At 41.7% G+C, this 18,354-nt stretch overlaps 1 protein-coding gene across 1 annotated transcript; it reads right to left on the bottom strand.

Annotated features, from left to right (window-relative positions):
- Positions 1 to 4,854: 4,854 nt before the first annotated feature.
- On the bottom strand, positions 4,855 to 5,412 carry LOC147886555 (uncharacterized). The gene has a single exon (XM_087395277.1). The coding sequence runs from the start codon at positions 5,410 to 5,412 to the stop codon at positions 4,855 to 4,857; it is 558 nt and encodes a 185-aa protein (XP_087251403.1).
- Between the last annotated feature and the right edge of the window lie 12,942 nt (positions 5,413 to 18,354).

Here is an 18,354-nt window from a genome sequence, read left to right on the forward strand (position 1 = left end):
GGATGCATTGTTGATGCAGCTGGTGTGCTCACTTCTGCTAGAACTAGCACCGTTCATCACCCCAGGTGGCCAGCCACATTGATGATGGCTCCAAGGACCTCACAGCCAGTGTCACCGCCTGCCCATTGGGAGGCATGTGGATGCTACCTGATTCACCTGTCATGGCAATGACTAGCTCAACAGGTCGACGGAGCACAACTAGAGGAGCTGCCGAGCTCGGGGGGTTCACCGCATGAAAGTTTAGTGTAGCACGTGCATTCAAAAGGAGGGGTATTTTAATTAAACTTTTAACAAGATTACAATAATAGGAGGGGTTTTTTAATTCAACTTTAGAAACAAATCATTTAGTTCATAAGTAAAGAGAGGTATTTTTATTGGGGGGGGAATTTTAGTCGAGGGGTTTTTTAAATACCCCTTGAACTCACGTGATACATATGTTTTCTTAGTGGTGCACCCCCTGAGATGTGGAGAGAGAACTAGAACTTGCAAACGTAGAACGCCATGCTCCACCAATAGTTGGCGCAGTTACAGCAGTACAAATCTTGACTCCACACCCTTGAGGAGCAAGTCGAGAATGCGGAGGAGTCTGTGGACCAGCTTTGCACTCTACATGAAGAGAGCCTCACAACACCTTTAGATCGGGGCATCAGATGGACTGGCTTGCTTCCTGTCGATAGTTCTCAAGTTTGTGGCCGTCAACATGGACCATCTATTTGATTTGTTGGTCAAGTTATAGGATAAGATCCAAAGAGTGTGGGACGTCTAGATCGTGCTATGGTTTTGGATACATGCCGGAGCATCATTCCGTAATCCCCTCGTGTGGCAGTGTGGGTGGGTTCTCTAGTGCAGGTGATGGCAATTGTGCGGAGACAACCATAACGGGTCTAACTCCCACCATCACCGACTTGTAGCAGGGTACCATAGCGAGCGGCGGCCGCATTGCAGACAAAGGCAAGGTGGTAGTGGATGAGCTCGTGGAATTGTGTGAAGAGCGCTACAATACGCTTGCGGATTTAGGAGCCCATGCACTTAGAGGGCGAAAGGCCCAAGTCGAATGCCTCAAGAAGAAAATGCACGGACTGTGCTTGTGGCTGGAGTGCTCTTCTCACTCCTTCGCACTAACCTTACCACATCAACCTCCTTGGTGTAAGGATGCTGATTGGTTTCTAGAAGTGCATTATGTGGATCGTTACATGCCATTTCCCACACTACCAGATGCACCCTCTCTCTAGCCAAAGGAATTCGAATGCCCGGCATTGCTTCAAGAACAATAGGATCTCAATTTGCCACTAGGAGGAATCATTTGGGAGCAACTTTCGTGCCGTTTGGTAAACCGAAATGTATTGGTCATCTAGTATAATGTAGTGACTTATAATGCTAGACTGATTTGCATTGTCACCATTTTGGGGATAGTTATTTCCATTGAGGGTAGGTTTGGGTATCCCCAATTACTAGGTATCTCTTCCACCAATACTTGATTCAAGGAAGTAGTTCGTGGTGGTGGTGGGTTAGGTCCCAGTACTGGCGGGGGTAATGGAATATTTTGAACCCTAAATTTCCCTTGATTGAGTGATGTGGCTCCTTGATGTACTGCTGATTGTGCCTCATTGGATGGATTGGGCAGTAGATGCGGCCTTTGTTTACACATGGGTTGATTAATCACCCTAGGATAATGATATTGGGATGCATCATGATTTCCCCAACAAACATAATGGGCATAATAGAGTGTTGGACTTGCCCTAAGATGAGGGCACTTCTTAGTGGGATGATTTCCATTGCATACCCCACACCATATGTTATCTCTTTTTGGAAACGGGGGTTTCTAGGAGCATCTTTTGGTGCTTCTATCTTCCACTATTGGCTCAACTTGTTTAGTAGATTTCTGTCCAACTCTTCCATGTTTAGCACCTTGTGAATCATGCTTGCATCCCTAGCTACTTCTAAGGTTGAAGCCTTTATTGTTTGGGACATATCACAGGAACCTAATTAGGATTTATCCTTTTGGGGCTTCTCCCTCATGTCATCCCTTAAGCGTATCGTCATCTTGTTGCATAGCTCAAACGATGTGGGATTCATAACAAACACATGATCGTGTAGCTTAGCATCTTGTAGCCCTATGAGGAAGCATGTTAGAAGCTGCACGTCTCTCATCCTTTCCTAGGGTTCACATCATGAGTTCAGATGTTTAATCCTGGCCATATAGTCTCTTAAGGACTCAGTGTCCTTCTTCTGCACCTCATAATGCTAGTTAATTGGGGGAGCCACTAGAGGCAAATCCCACAATAAAATATTTACACAGTGTCCCAATTTATTTTCTCCTCAAGGTTTAAGGCTCTAAAGAATTGTCCAGCCTTGCCATCAAGACTCAAGCTAAAAGCATTGACCTTATCTAGATCCCTGATATCACCAAAGGTCTCACAGATTTGTTCAAGTCTCGCAACATGGGAAACTCAGGTGCTTCTCCTATAAACTTGGTGATTAGCTTGGAGATTATGACATTCTTGCTCCTTGAGGGGTTGGTATCCCTGACTAAAAACCATTGATGGTCAAGCAGCAATCCCCCTTCCTTGCACTAGGATTCTCATAGCTTTGTTTGTAAGGACCGTTTGTGATACACGAGGAGGTTGTGGAATGGTGGGACCTGTCCCATACATTGGTGGCACAACAAGTAAAAGGGACCATAAGCAAGTTTTCAGACACGTTTTTTGAATTAAAATAAAAAGTGACAGGCGCATCTATTAGTGTGGTCCCACTTGTAAGCCTAGATTTCACTTCATAGTAGCTGACTCGCTACCACCATTCATCCCACCCCACCTTAGTTGCCCCTAGATCCTCCACCTCTTGCCATCCCCTTCCCCTCCTCTTGTCTCATCCCTACTGATCTGCCTATCCACCCTTCCATCCCTCCCTTCCTTGCCTCTTGGAGTGCATACTCTTTCAATAATGCAATGGGACTTGAATGTGGGCAAGGACACAAACAATCCTTTTTCCAACTCCAACCAAAATCACAAAAGTCTAGGATCATCACACAGGCTTACACACATAGGATGGTCTTGCTTACCACTCCCACGCCCCCCCCTTCTCCTTGGGATTCAAACGAGGAGGAGTAACCATAGGTCCTTTTAGCTTAGATTTTAGTGTGGCACACACCCTTTAGCAGTTTCTCAAGCATGAGCAATGATATGGAATCCCTCTAGTTTACATATTAGGATCACTTGTAGGCCCTCTCTCCACATAAGTAGTTATATGGGAATGATTGACTCCTTCCTTATTCAAGTGATTTTTGGGAGTGCATGAGGAGTGCATTCATCCCTCACAATTGGGCTTAGATTTTTGACATTGAATTGCTCCAACAATTGCTCAATTTGAGAAAGATGAGATAATTGGTAGTGGTGCCCAACCACCCATCTAGACATTGCACACGAGATCTTGGCTAAATTTTTGAGCCTACAATTACAAGGGATGCCTTTTCTCTTTCCTGCTTCGTCCCCCCAAAATCCACACTTGCATTGCGAACTGGTAAAACATCATCTACACCTTGCATGTCATTTGGAAGTGAGGGTCGATGATGGAATCTTAGATGACCACTAAGCGGTAGGTGCATTTCTACAAGGCTTTCCCTATAAGTGTCTTCTACATATTCATAGGAACATTCAACATTCATTGGTTGTATAGACCCCCACCTAGTTGCTAGACCCATTTCAGAAACTCCCTAGGTAGTGAGCCAAGCTCTCTAAAAATAGGCTAACTGCTAATAAGCAATTTTCTTTCATTGTATTTCTTCCATGATCAACACCACATGGATGACTAATTTGTATGGTTGGTTTTTTTCTCATGCATTTATAGAAAATTCTTTCCTTTAGGGAAGAAAATTTTCCAAGCTGTGCTAGCTCAATGCCATTCAAGGGCCTTTTTACAGGTTACAAACCTGATAGTTGGACCTTATTATTATCCAAATGTCTAGACATGCTAAGTCTCTTTGATGCTATCTAGAAACCCACACCAACTCTGTGTCTACCTTACCTCTAGCTACCTAACACAAGGTGTTCGCCTCCATGTTCATCTTCTCCATTGGCTTTAGTGTGGTAGGCTACTCCTACACCTTGGGCTTTTTCCTCATGTAATTCTCTTGAAATATTAAGAAAAACCATGAATTGCACATACATATTTTCCATCTTGCAAGAACTTTGCATTTTGTAGGCTGGTTGGGTTGAGGTTTATCCTTGCACCTACTTAACCTTTTAGGTTTCGTAGAGCTCAGTGCGAATTGGCTATGAAACTTCAGTGATTCCATTGTGCAAGCCATTTAGAGTAACTCACGTTTGAAGTCTTCGAGAAGTTCTCCATGCATTTTGGAATGGTGAAACTTTTGTCGATGAAAATTACAAAGTCTATATTATAATTTTCAAACTCTATGTTATGAGCTTCACCTGAATGCTTCCACTAACTAATCCTTGCAGTATGTATGGAAATTTTCAGCTAAAACCAAAGTGAAGGACAAAATAATGGTAGTGTTCTTCCTGGATATATAAAAGCACTTCCAATCAATCCTTTTGCACTATAGAAATATGGCTAAATAGAACTACTCGAGACCTTCGATGTCGATACGCTAATTTTCTGCCGCTTGTTTTAGATAGCAAGGGGGAGCTATTATCAAAAACCCCGTATAAGCAACATCTTCCCAAACAGCCTGATAGTGTTTACTGTTTGTGATTCCTAGCTTGTGTGGAATGTACATGAACCAGATACATTACAATAGAACATTGACGAAACTGTCCATCGGACCTTGAAAGCTCGGGTTGGGACAAGGGTGTTTCATCAACGTGAGCTTAAACTGTATTGTGGAAACCCGCGTCACGCACGAAGCAGAGAGGACTCTCTAATCGTTTGAAGCGCAGGCTTCCAGTCCTTGCACATAGGAGCCATCAACTTTACGTATGCCTTCTGCAGGTCTGGAGTATCGCAGAGTCGGTTGATGTTCGAATTTCCTCGGCTTGAAGCAGATGCTGTCTCCCCGCTGTAATAGATTGCGCTCATGCCGGCCGTGCTGGGCACCACTCTATTTCCCGCCCTCCTGAACGGTTTCCTGCGCAGAGGCGTTCTTGCTGCTGCGGCATAGCGCCCAAAGGAGGGCAACCGGATGGTCTGAAACGTCTGCGAGGGAAGGAGGAAGTAAACGTGGCCAAGCTGGAGGTGATCCTGGACGTGGAGAGGGGACATGGGGGTGCCGATGCGGAAGGAAGAGGAGTTACAGAGGACGTGACTGGGGTGGTCGATGAGAACTTCGAGGGCCTTGATGGGGTGGGTGTAATGGAGGATGCGGCCATCGACGAGCAAGATGGTGGCAGCGTGAGTGGGAAGGGAGCTGGAGGAGGGGGGAAGGGGGGGCGAGCAACAGAGGGAAGAACCCATGAGAGTCGAAATATACGAAGAGTTGATATGAGGCACGTTAAGACGAAGAGACGCTATGTAGTAAATATACGAAGAGTTAGGGGCGGCTGGTCGGGGCTTCGCCACTTGGCATATCGTCCGCCTGCCAACTCATTAGACCCGACAAGCACTTCCCTCCACCCACGTGTGTCCAACCGCCGTTTACACCCCAAACAGATCTGACCCCCCATGTCAAACAAGTCCACACTTGACTCATTTCAAAACCCTATCAAGAGTGAAATGTGTGATTACGCTGATTGCAACCCCAGCCCATGTCACCCACTTCAAGCCGAATCTACCAATCATTGAAAAGTATCATGCTTGGTGTGTGGGATGTGCATACACACCCAAGCATGGACATGTTTCATTCTCGGGGTAGCATTGAATGCTCCCCCACCCACTTTCCATTCTGAGTTGGGTCGAGGAGCTCCCTTGGAGGTATTAATTGCCGGCAGGTTTGCAAGCCACTTGCAAGGAAGAAGTTGAAATTGCAACAATAATGCAAGGGTGGTAGCATGAGCGGCCGAGGTGAAGACGAATCTTCTCTCACTTTCCCTCATACAGCACTATGTAACCAACGAACATGCGTCATTATGCATGTGATCTTGCACCTTTAGCCCACAAGCTAGGCACCATTTGGACAGGCAGTGGCGATGTGTAACCGGCCTAAGTATGAGTGTGCATGACCTACCTTTGACAGGTCCTGCAAACTCTTATCACGGCCACTACACTGCCAATATCAACCAAACGTGGACCATGTTGACAGCTTCACTTCTACATTTGAGAAAAGCCTATGGAATTTTATCTTCGCTATATTTTTGCGAGATATTCATTACTCTCCCCTTTACAGTTTTTAGGTTCAACTTCCACACCTGTGTCGATCTTGAAGTAGGAGATTGTCCACTTCAACGGGCTTAATCTCTACTTCAATTGTACATGTGACGATTTCTCTTTCCATACTGTGCAAAAGATGTAAAGTTGATTGTTACATAGATTCCAAATGATGCAAAAGCTTGGATGGTCCAAAAAGTTATGCAAGCTTTTTTGGTGATCTTCCTATTCGTGAAGTTGAGTTGGCCCATCAAGGTCGTTGGTCGGATGAGATTAAATTAATTGAGCCATCCGATCACGCAACCTTAAAACTCAAAATTGTCAATTAGAACCAATATAACCACTCGAAACAGAAACATGGCCACAAATGCATGAAACCTACCAGAACCAGTAGAAACGCCATCACCAGCTCGACCAACAACAACTCCATCTACTACAATATCCTCCAAAGCAGAAACAAAATGGCCACCTCCATCATCAACTTCTCCGTGACCTACACCAATTTCCTAAATAGTTAGAAAACACACCATCAACATTTCTAACACCTATTTCATTAATTTTGGACTTTTTGTGTTGTTTTTGGACGAAGCCCAAAAATCCTTCCCAAATGAAAACTTTACTTTGTGAAAATATCCTTCCCAAATCAAAATTTTACTTTCTGAAAATATTCTTCCCAAATCAAAAGTTCACTTTGTGGCACTATCATATTCACATAAAAATATTGTTTTTTCAATCTATACTTTGGCACCAACATGCAAGAATTTAAAATAATCCTATATTAGAAATTCTAGCTATATCTAAGTTATTTGTTAATTTAATTATTTTTAATATTTTTCCTTGACGTTTTTCCTTCCCAAATCAAAAGTTCACTTTGTGGCACTATCATATTCACATAAAAATATTGTTTTTTCAATCTATACTTTTGCACCAACATGTAAGAATTTGAAATAATCCTATATTAAAAATTCTAGCTATATCTAAGTTATTTGTTAATTTAATTATTTTTAATATTTTTCCTTGACGTTTTTCGTTGACGTGATAAATTTATAAATCCATGAAAGGAGACTTAAATATTTCATGAAAATAACATTGTCACTCGCAATATGCACAAAATTTTAAAACTTTTAATAAATAGAAAAAAGACATGATGCCATAAGACCCAAGTTTTGTATTGAACCAAAGAGGTATAATAGCAATTATAGCTATTATTATATGATTACACTGAGAGACGTTGCTCTCAGCTAGAGTCTTTATATCCAAAATGATATAGATTGAACATATGTTTACAATTTAAATTGTTGCTCTTAAAGAGCCTCAATTCGTGCCATCTGCATAATTTGACTCCCCATTGTCTTATTGCTCAATGTCATGACAGTCCCTTGCCAGGTGCCATCTGCATAATTCGACTCCCACTTGTCTTGCCAAGCCTTGCCCCTTGGGTGCATTGACTCCCCATTGTCTTATTGCTCAATGCGATAGTCCCTTGCCAGGTGCCATCTGCATTAACTCCCTATTGTCTTGCCAAGCCTTGACCCTTGGGTGACATCCATTGCAAAATACAGGTGCCATCTGCATTAACTCCCACAAGTTATCTTGCCAAGCCTTGCCCCTTGGGTGCATTGACTCCCCATTGTCTTATTGCTCAATGTGATAGTCCCTTGCCAGGTGCCATCTGCATTAACTCCCTATTGTCTTGGCAAGCCTTGACCCTTGGGTGACATCAAGTGCATATTTTGACTCTCATTTGACATAGGAGGTGATGACTCTGATTATAATTGTCTTGGATTGGCTCCTTGCCTAGTACCCAAATAAAATCCTTCAATGGACTTCAATACGAAGCTTTAACCATGGACATTCTTCATTTGCGCTGTCTCCTTCTACTTCCTCCATGGCGAGCATCCTTAAAAATTCGTGTATATGCAAAATAGTTTGCTGTGGTATTTTTATTTTTCCTTCTACCTCATATCCCATGTGCTTCTTTGATTTCTTTGCCCTTGAATGCCAAGACACTATGATTGTCTCCGTCAAAACTTGAGAGACCGCTTCATCATTTGGGACCCACTCCTTCATTAAAAAATTAGTATACAATGTGTTGTTATCCATATGCTCCTTCCTGCCCTTTGGCTCATACCATACCACTGTAAATGTTGTAGCTCTCCCTTGGTCATCTCTTTGCACATCAACTACTTTTGCAACCCAAAACTTCACATTCTCATATTCATCATCCAATGGCCAAACCACAACAAAACAATCGACCTCTATATCTACTTGTGGCATAAACTCTCTCTTCTTCGGTCCACAATATGGACGTGGGAGTAATGATACAAATTCATTTTCAAAGACTGGAGCTGGGCGCAAATCGTTATGAACATTTGGCCAAAACATATTGCATTCTTCCTTGACATCCTTTGAGCCTCGCATTCTCTCAAGGTCCCTTATTAAATTTCGTGTCTTGTTAATTACAGTGGTAGTGTGTTCTCTCCAAGTAGGCTTCGAATCAGGATATCTTTGGAGCATTTCCTCTTTGTATGTAATAAATGCTTTTAATCCTTCTATTTCACAATTAGACCTCTCATTAAATTCTTGTATAGGAGCCCATGTTGGATACCTTTCCTTGCTGGGAATTGAAGTTAAGAGACTGTAAGGTTCTTCTGGTTCCCATTTTGTATCATGAGAATACTATTGCCATTGCATTACGGGTTTTTCATCTTTAAAAAAAAAACGAAAGTAGTGTGGATTGGTATGACCTGTCAATGCATCACCACCCGTTTGTATGAAAGGTAGAATGAAGCTCTTCCAATCATACATTCTTTCGAGCCTATCACATACTCTACTTTCCTTACGACTAGCAACTTGCCTGCCACATCTTCTTACCAAGTCATCTATTCTCTCCACATCCTTGCATTTAAGCTCCCTTGAGACTATGCTAAAACCTGATCGATATCCTCATGTGTATGCCCAACATACAAAAATCCACATTCGACCTCATTGAATATTCGATGAGCAACTAGCATGGAGCAGAATGCAAACATGAGTACATTCTTATTTTCTCGCTAGCAATTATCAGCTTGTATTCTCAAAGTCAGTGGTAGGCGACCTTTTTCTGCATGTACATTGCGAATTGCCTTCATAATAGATGTTACAACTTGATTGCTATCATGTAGATGCAAGGAATCAATACATATATCTGCAAAGAACTTAATTCCATGCACTAAGACTCCACATAGATGTGTCTTTAGAAAGTGCTTTCCTTGTAATTTAGGTGGAGTGGCAACAAAACGAGGCAATGTTGTTGTATTCTGATCCATGCCATCTACAATAAGGCACATGTAGTCATCGGGATGCGAAATAGCTTGCTCCTTCCAAAATGCATATTTTTGTCTGGAATGTCGAATAAGGTCATGATGAGATGTTTGATTTTTTTGGTATAATTCCCTTTGATTTGGACATGTTGCACTCTCAATCGCTCGCTTTAAATCATCACAGACATTGCACTTTGACATTTTTTTCCTCCTTGGAATTTTAACATATCCAAAGTTCTTCTTCCGAAGAGTATACAAAGTATGAGAAGAAGCTATGGCATCCCCTCTTTGCCTTTGCTTTTCTGCAATAGAGTCAAATACTTCGAGCTTTGTCAAGCCCATTGGAAGGTGCATTTCAGTGATCGCGTCACCGTTAGGGAGTTTGGTAGATATATGGGGTTGAGGTAAAGCATTTTCATGTATGAAGTCTTGCAAAATTGTTGCTGCCGTGACAGTTGAGATTCTTGATTTGGACCTTCCTCTATTACCGTGAATGCTAAATTTGTTGCCGCCGTTTGCCTTGGTGACTAAATCCCAATATGTACCATGGGATAATCCAGTAATATTGCGATATGCCTTATTGCAAATCCTTTTTCCATTTACGAGAGGTTTTACCTTTTGTCTTGAACCTCTCTTGAACTTAGCCTTTTATTGCCATTCTGAAGAAAGCAAGAGAGACTTGTGAGAAGGTATTCATTTCTTTCGCTTCCTCTTCTTTGCCACACGTGTCCTCTACATTCCCTGATGTCTGCAAGATCAATGAAGCGCATACATCTTCGCTTGCAACATAGATATCCCAATGCATTTAACATGTTCTCCTCCTTCATTACTCTCTTCCTCTTTGGTTGCTTTTGTCAATCTGCCTGGATTCGCTTTCTCTTCATGCATATGTATGACCGTTTTCGTTCCTCGTGCATGTTGTTATCTGTATTTATGCACTTCTTCTCCTCACATTTGTTTGTAACTAAGCATCCATGATTGGTCGTTGCATCCTTGTCCATATCACAATCAAAGTTAAATATTGAATAATCCTCTGTTGATCTCATCCTCGTTTTTAACGTACTCTTAGGACCATTCAATGAATTCAATATTCTACGAGAGTATTGAGAACCTTGAAACTCTTCCACTCTTGAGAGAACATCACTCATTGGGACATCTTGCATGGCTTTCACAAATCCACAAGCTTGATTGACACCAGGTTTGTTAATATGCATGAACTCATCCACACTTGACAAGACATCGCTATTGAAACCTTTGCCCTTCTCACTGTGCAAGAATTCATCCACCCCAGATAAGGCTTCGCTTCTAAAATCATTTTGTTTCTCGAAACCAATGAACTCATCCACTCCAGATAAGATGTCACTTCTATAATTGAGTATATTGAAATCATACACATTTGAAGTGATAGAGCCTGGCACATGGGCATGCTTTTTAGGTCCTTTGATATTGTAGTATACGTTGTCTTTATCATTGAAAACCACGTGCCTCTTTCTCATGTTTAAAAATTGCATGCTCCATCTCATATTCTTGCCTACCTCATAGTAGGGATCACATAAGGATGTTATGTTATCAACCATACCATCATCAGTGACTTTTAGAATCCTCATCTGTGCAAATGACCATTGCTCGACTTATTCAAATCCCAATACTTCACCTTCTGCTACAGTCTTATTTGCAAATGATCTCATTTGTAAAATGTCCCCTATAGTAAAATCCAAGGTGGTGCACTTTGTATTCTTGATAATGTCTGTTGCATAAGTCTCATCTTTGTCCCATGCTATAAATGATTTGTTGGATGTATTGTAGGGCATAACATCTCCAAGTGTTTCCATATCTCCACATTTATACTTTAGCTCAACATGTGCGCTAAGAATCTTTGATACAGTAACTGCCACCTTATCTTCGCCAAGTCTTCGAAAGTGGCAAACTGAATTGGGATCACTATCATGGATTGTAGCAAATGCAACTACTCTTTTGCTACATAAAATCACATCCATCCTTGGAACAAAATCTATAGCCATCTCCTTTGTGAGAGTCCTTCGCAAGCAAGCTGCAGTAGCAACAATTACATAAATATTAGTCTCTTTTTAATAATCTACTTATTTATTATAAATTTTAATTAGTACTTAATTTATTAGTGGGAGAAGTTATCCGATCAAGTACTCATCAGATGGACATGCCAAGTTATCCTTTGCATGGTCGATCGAGCATTAAATACTATTTTTGCTCTAGTGTCATGCACATCCGTAAAAAAACATGAGCCTACTAGGTATGTTATCCAATCAAGCACTAATGGGATGCGTGTGCCACTTTGCATGTAAGTCAATTCCACCTAGTTGAGGGTGTGTGCAAAGTATTGTGCCCCTCGGATATCCTTTGCATTGTCGATCAAGCATAAAACACCGTTTTTGCCTTAATGTCATGCACAACCATGAAAAAACACGGTCCTAAGTGTGTTAATTAAACAAGTACTTATTGGATGGGGGCTCCACTTTTCACGCAAGTCCGTTTCAACTAGGTTGAGATGCATGCAAAGTATTGTCACCATCGGATATGCTTTGCATGGTCGATCACGCATTATACACCATTTTTTCCCTAGTGATATGCACATCCGCAAAAAAACACGCCCTTAGGTGTGTTATCTGACCAAGTACTTATCGGATGGGTGTGCCTCTTTGAGAACATTTCAATACCACCTAGGTTGAGGTGTACAAAAAGTGTTGTGCCCATCGGATATGCTTTGCATGGTCGATCGAGCATTAAATACTATTTTTGCTCTAGTGTCATGCACATCCATTAAAAAAACACGCTGCTAGGTGTGTTATCCGATCAAGTACTTATGCGATGGGAATGCCACTTTGCATGCAAGTCAATTCCACCTAGCTAAAGTTGTGTGCAAAGTATTGTGCCCATCGGATATGCTTTGCATTGTTGATCAAGCATAAAATACCGTTTTTGCCATAGTGTCATGCACAACCATATAAAAACACGGTCCTAAGTGTGTTAACTAATCAAACAAGTACTTATCGGATGGGGGCTCCACTTTGCACGCAAGTCTGTTTCAACTAGGTTGAGATGCGTGCAAAGTATTGTCACCATCGGATATGCTATGCATGGTCGATTACGCATTATATAATGTTTTTCCCGTAGTGATATGCACATCCGCAAAAAAACATGCCCTTAGGTATGTTATCTGACCAAGTATGGGTGTGTCTCTTTGAGAACATTTCAATACCACCTAGGTTAAGGTGTAGGAAAAGTATTGTGCCCATCGGATATGCTTTGCATTGTCGTTCAAGCATAAAACACTGTTTTTGCCTTTGTGTCATGCACAACCATATAAAAACACGGCCGTAGGTGTGTTATTCAAATAAGTACTTATCAGATGGGGGCTCCACTTTGCACGCAAGTCCGTTTTAACTACATTGAGGTGTGTGCAAAGTATTGTCACCATCGGATATGCTTTGCATGGTCGATCATGCATTATACACCGTTTTTTCCCTAGTGGTATGCACATCCGCAAAAAAACACGCCCTTAGGTATGTTATCTGACCAAGTACTTATCGGATGGGTGTGCCTCTTTGAGAACATTTCAATACCACCTAGGTTGAGGTATAGGAAAAGTATTGTGCCCATCGGATATGCTTTGCATGGTCGATCGAGCATTAAATACCATTTTTGCCTTAGTGTCATGCACATCCGTAAAAAAACACGCTGCTAGGTGTGTTATCCGATCAAGCACTTATGCAATGGGAATGCCACTTTGCATGTAAGTCAATTCCACCTAGTTGAAGGTGTGTGCAAAGTATCCTGCCCATCGAGTATGCTTTGCATTGTCAATCAAGCATAAAATACCGTTTTTGCCTTAGTTACATGCACAACCATGAAAAAACACGGTCCTAACTGTGTTAATTAAACAAGTACTTATCGGATGGGGGCTACACTTTGCACACAAGTCCGTTTCAACTAGGTTGAGGTGTGCACAAAGTATTGTCACCATCGGATATGCTTTGCATGGTCGAGATCACGCATTGTACACCATTTTTTCCCTAGTGATATGGACATCTGCAAAAAAACACGCCCTTAGGTCTGTTATCTGACCAAGTACTTATCAGATGGGTGTGCCTCATTGAGAACATTTCAATACCACCTAGGTTGAGGTGTAAGAAAGTGTTGTGCCCATCGGATATCCTTTGCATGGTCGATCGAGCATTAAATACTATTTTTGCTCTAGTGTCATGCACATTCGTAAAAAAACACGCTGCTAGGTATGTTACCCGATCAAGCACTTATGGGATGGGCAATCCACTCTGCATGTAAGTCAATTCCACCTAGTTGAAGGTGTGTGCAAAGTATTGTGCACATCGGATATGCTTTGCATTGTTGATCAAGCATAAAACACCGTTTTTACCTTAGTGTCATGCACAACCATAAAAAAACACGGTCCTAGGTGTGTTATTCAAACAAGTACTTATCGGCTGGGGGCTCCACTTTGCACGCAAGTCCGTTTCAACTATGTTGAGGTGTGTGCAAAGTATTGTCACCATCGGATATGATTTGCATGGTCGATCACGCATTACACACCGTTTTTTCCCTAGTGGTATGCACATCCGCAAAAAAACATGCCCTTAGGCATGTTATCTGACCAAGTACTTATCGGATGGGTGTGCCTCTTTGAGAACATTTCAATAGCACCTAGGTTGGGGCATACGAAAAGTTTTGTTCCCATCGGATATCCTTTGCATGGTCGATGGAGCATTAAATACTATTTTTGCTCTACTGTCACACACATCCATAAAAAAACACACTGCTAGGTATGTTATCCGATCAAGCACTTATGGGATGGGCGTGCCACTTTTCATGTAAGTCCATTCCACCTAGTTGAAAGTGTGTGCAAAGTATTGTGCCCATCGGATATCCTTTGCATTGTCGATCAAGCATAAAACACCGTTTTTGCCTTGGTGTCATGCACAACCATGAAAATACACGGTCCTAGGTGTGTTATTCAAACTAGTACTTATCGGTTGGGGGCTCCACTTTGCACGCAAGTCCGTTTCAACTATGTTGAGGTGTGTGCAAAGTATTGTCACCATCGGATATGCTTTGCATGGTCGATCACGCATTGTACACCTTTTTTCCCCTAGTGATATGCACATCCGCAAAAAAACACGCCCTTAGGTCTGTTATCTGACCAAGTACTTATCGGATGGGTGTGCCTCTTTGAGAACATTTCAATACCCCCTAGGTTGAGGTGTACAAAAAGTGTTGTGCCCATCGGATATCCTTTGCATGGTCGATTGAGCATTAAATACTATTTTTGCTCTAGTGTCATGCACATCTGTAAAAAAACATGCTGCTAGGTATGTTATCCGATCAAGCACTTATGGGATGGGCGTGCCACTTTGCATGTAAGTCGATTCTACCTAGTTGAAGGTGTGTGCAAAGTATTGTGCCCATCGGATATGCTTTGCATTGTCGATCAAGCATAAAACACCGTTTTTGCCTTAGTGTCATGCACAACCATGAAAAAACAAGGTCCTAGGTGTGTTATTCAAACAAGTACTTATCGGATGGGGCTCCAGTTTGCACGCAAGTCCGTTTCAACTAGTTGAGATGTGTGCAAAGTATTGTCGCCATCAGATATGATTTGCATGGTTGGTCATGCATTATACACCATTTTTTCCCTAACGATATGTACATCCGCAAAAAAACAAGCCATTAGGTGTGTTATCTGACCAAGTACTTATCGGATGGGTGTGCCTCATTGAGAACATTTCAATACCACCTAGGTTGAGGTGTACGAAAAGTGTTGTGCCCATCGGGTATCCTTTGTATGGTCGATCGAGCATTAAATACTATTTTTGCTCTAGTGTCATGCACATCCGTAAAAAAACACGCTGCTAGGTATGTTATCCGATCAAGCACTTATGGGATGGGCGTGCCACTTTGCATGTAACTCAATTCCACCTATTTGAAGGTGTGTGAAAAGTATTGTGCCCATCGGATATGCTTTGCATTGTCGATCAAGCATAAAACACCGTTTTTGCCTTAGTGTCATGCACAACCATGAAAAAACACGGTCCTAAGTGTGTTATTCAAACAAGTACTTATTGGATGGGGGCTCCACTTTGCACGCAAGTCCTTTTCAACTACGTTGAGGTGCGTGCAAAGTATTGTCACCATCGGATATGATTTACATGGTCGATCACGCATTATACACCGTTTTTGGCCTTGGTGTCATGTACAACCGTCAAAAAACGCGGCCGTAGGTGTGTTATTCAAATAAGTACTTATCGGATGGGGGCTCCACTTTGCACGCAAGTTCGTTTTAACTACGTTGAGGTGTGTGCAAAGTATTGCCACCATCGGATATGCTTTGCATGGTCGATCACGCATTATAGACCATTTTTTCCTAGTGATATGGACATCCACAAAAAAACATGCCATTAGGTGTGTTATCTGACCAAGTACTTATTGGATGGGTGTGCCTCTTTGATAACATTTCAATACCACCTGGGTTGAGGTGTATGAAAAGTGTTGTGCCCATCGGATATCCTTTGCATGGTCGATCGAGCATTAAATACTATTTTTGCTCTAGTGTCATGCACATCCGTAAAAAACCACGCTGCTAGGTATGTTATCTGATCAAGCACTTATGGGATGGGCATGCCACTTTGCATGTAAGTCGATTCCACCTAGTTGAAGGTGTGTGCAAAGTATTGTGCCCATCGGATATGCTTTGCATTGTCGAACAAGCATTAAACACTGTATTGGCCTTAGTGTCATGCACAATCGTCAAAAAATGCGGTCCTAGATGTGTTATTCGACTAAGTACTTATGGGATGGGCACGCCACTTTGCATGTAAGTCAATAATACCTAGGTTGAGATGTGTGCAAAGTAGTGTGATGATCGCATATGCATTGCATTGTCGATTAAGCATAAATCAACGTTTTTGCCTCTGTCATGGACAACAACCAATAAAAAACATGGTCCTAGGTGTGATATTCTTAAAAGTACTTATTGAATGGGCGTTCCACTTTGCATGGAATACCATACCACTTCTTTTGAGGCACATGCAAAGTATTGTGCCCATCGGATATGCTTTACATGGTAGATTGAGTATTAAATACCGTTTTTCGCCTTGGTGTCATGTACAACGGTCAAAAAACACGATTGTAGGTGCATTTTTCAAACAAGTACTTATCGGATGGGGATGCCACTTTGCAAACAAGTCAATACTGCCTAGGTTGAGGAACGTGTATAGTCTTGTGTCCATTGGATATGATTTGCATAGTCGATCTCACATGATACACCATTTTGTTCCTAGTGTTATGCACAATCGTCATAAAATACGTTTGGAGGTGTGTTATCCAAACAAGTACTTATGAGATGGGTGCACCACTTTGTATGCAAGTCAATAAGACCTAGGTTGAGGCGTGTACAAAGTTTTGAGCCCATCGGAGAAATGTAGATGCGATAATATTAGAAAATTCTCGGTATGTGTATATGTGTGTGTGTGTGGCAAACAATTTTGATACAAAGTAAACACTTAGTGCACAAATTATGCACTTCATACCTTGAGTAAATAAGCTTGTTGATGAGGATAAATATGCCCTTGAATAAAAGCACAGTTGTCGTATGACCACAATAGGATCGCTTTGACACTTGTGATTTTGCCCACATGTAAGTTTGCAAATAGTATAAAAAATCAAATAATAATATATTAATAGTTTGCAAATGTGTATAGCAAGTGAGTAATGGGAAGTGGAAGTGGGAGTGAGGAGGGAGGAGTGGAATGGGAGAGGGAAGTAATAAGGGTGTATGATAATAAGTATAAAAAATAGTATAATAATATATTAATAGTTTTCAAATGGCAAGTGAGTAATGGGAAGTGGAAGTGAGAGTGGGGCTCGGGGGGGTCACTCATCATGTGTAACCCTATCACGTGAGTTCAACAGAAGGATATTTTTTATTCCTAAAATTTACAGAAATAAATATACATAAGGGACTATTTTAAATAGTTTTGGAAAAAATTTACAGATTTGTATTGAAAAGGGGTACATTTTATTAATGAAAAAATTTACAGATAAGGGATTTTAAATATAGGCCTTGAACGCACGTGATATAGAGGGTTTATACATAGTGACCCCCCCGAGGAGTGGGGAGGGAAGAATGGAATGGGAGAGGGGAAGGTAATAGGGAAGTAGGATAATAAGGGAGTGAAATGAGTGAGGGAGTTAATAGGGGATGAAAAAGAGGAGGGTGAGATGGGAAAATATGGGATTTTGGGAAATGGGAGGAGTATGGGACATGGTGGAAATGTGGGATGGGAGTGGTGGCAATGGGGAGGAAGAAGAAATGGATGGATGGGGGGAGGGCTAATGGAAGATTGGGATGAGGGATGGGGGTCCAATGGGAGAGGGGGAGTAATGGGAGCCAATGGGAGAGGGGATAAATGAAAAGCCAATAGGAGAGAGGGGAGGAATGGAAAGACAATAGGAGAGGAGGAAAACCTAATTTTTCTTATATATAGTCTTCCTTCTTCATTCATTCTCCCCTCATTTCATTCATTGAAGCAAGAAAGCAAGGACGATCAAGAGAGCAAGGAAGGAAGAGCAAGAAAGCAAGAAAGAGCAAACTTACAAACTTTTTCCAGGTACTTGCAAATTTTTTTGATTAATTCTTTTTCTAGATTTTTTTTTAAAATTTGAAGAGAGAGGAACTAGAGAGAGAAAGGTTCAGGGGAGGAGAAGAAGAGGATGGAGGGGCTGGAGGGAAGGGAGGAGGAAG

Source organism: Dipteris shenzhenensis, chromosome 24 (assembly GCF_047967505.1).
Source record: "Dipteris shenzhenensis isolate YYH24624 ecotype China chromosome 24, Dip_SZ_1.0, whole genome shotgun sequence".
NCBI classification, from domain to species: domain Eukaryota; kingdom Viridiplantae; phylum Streptophyta; class Polypodiopsida; order Gleicheniales; family Dipteridaceae; genus Dipteris; species Dipteris shenzhenensis.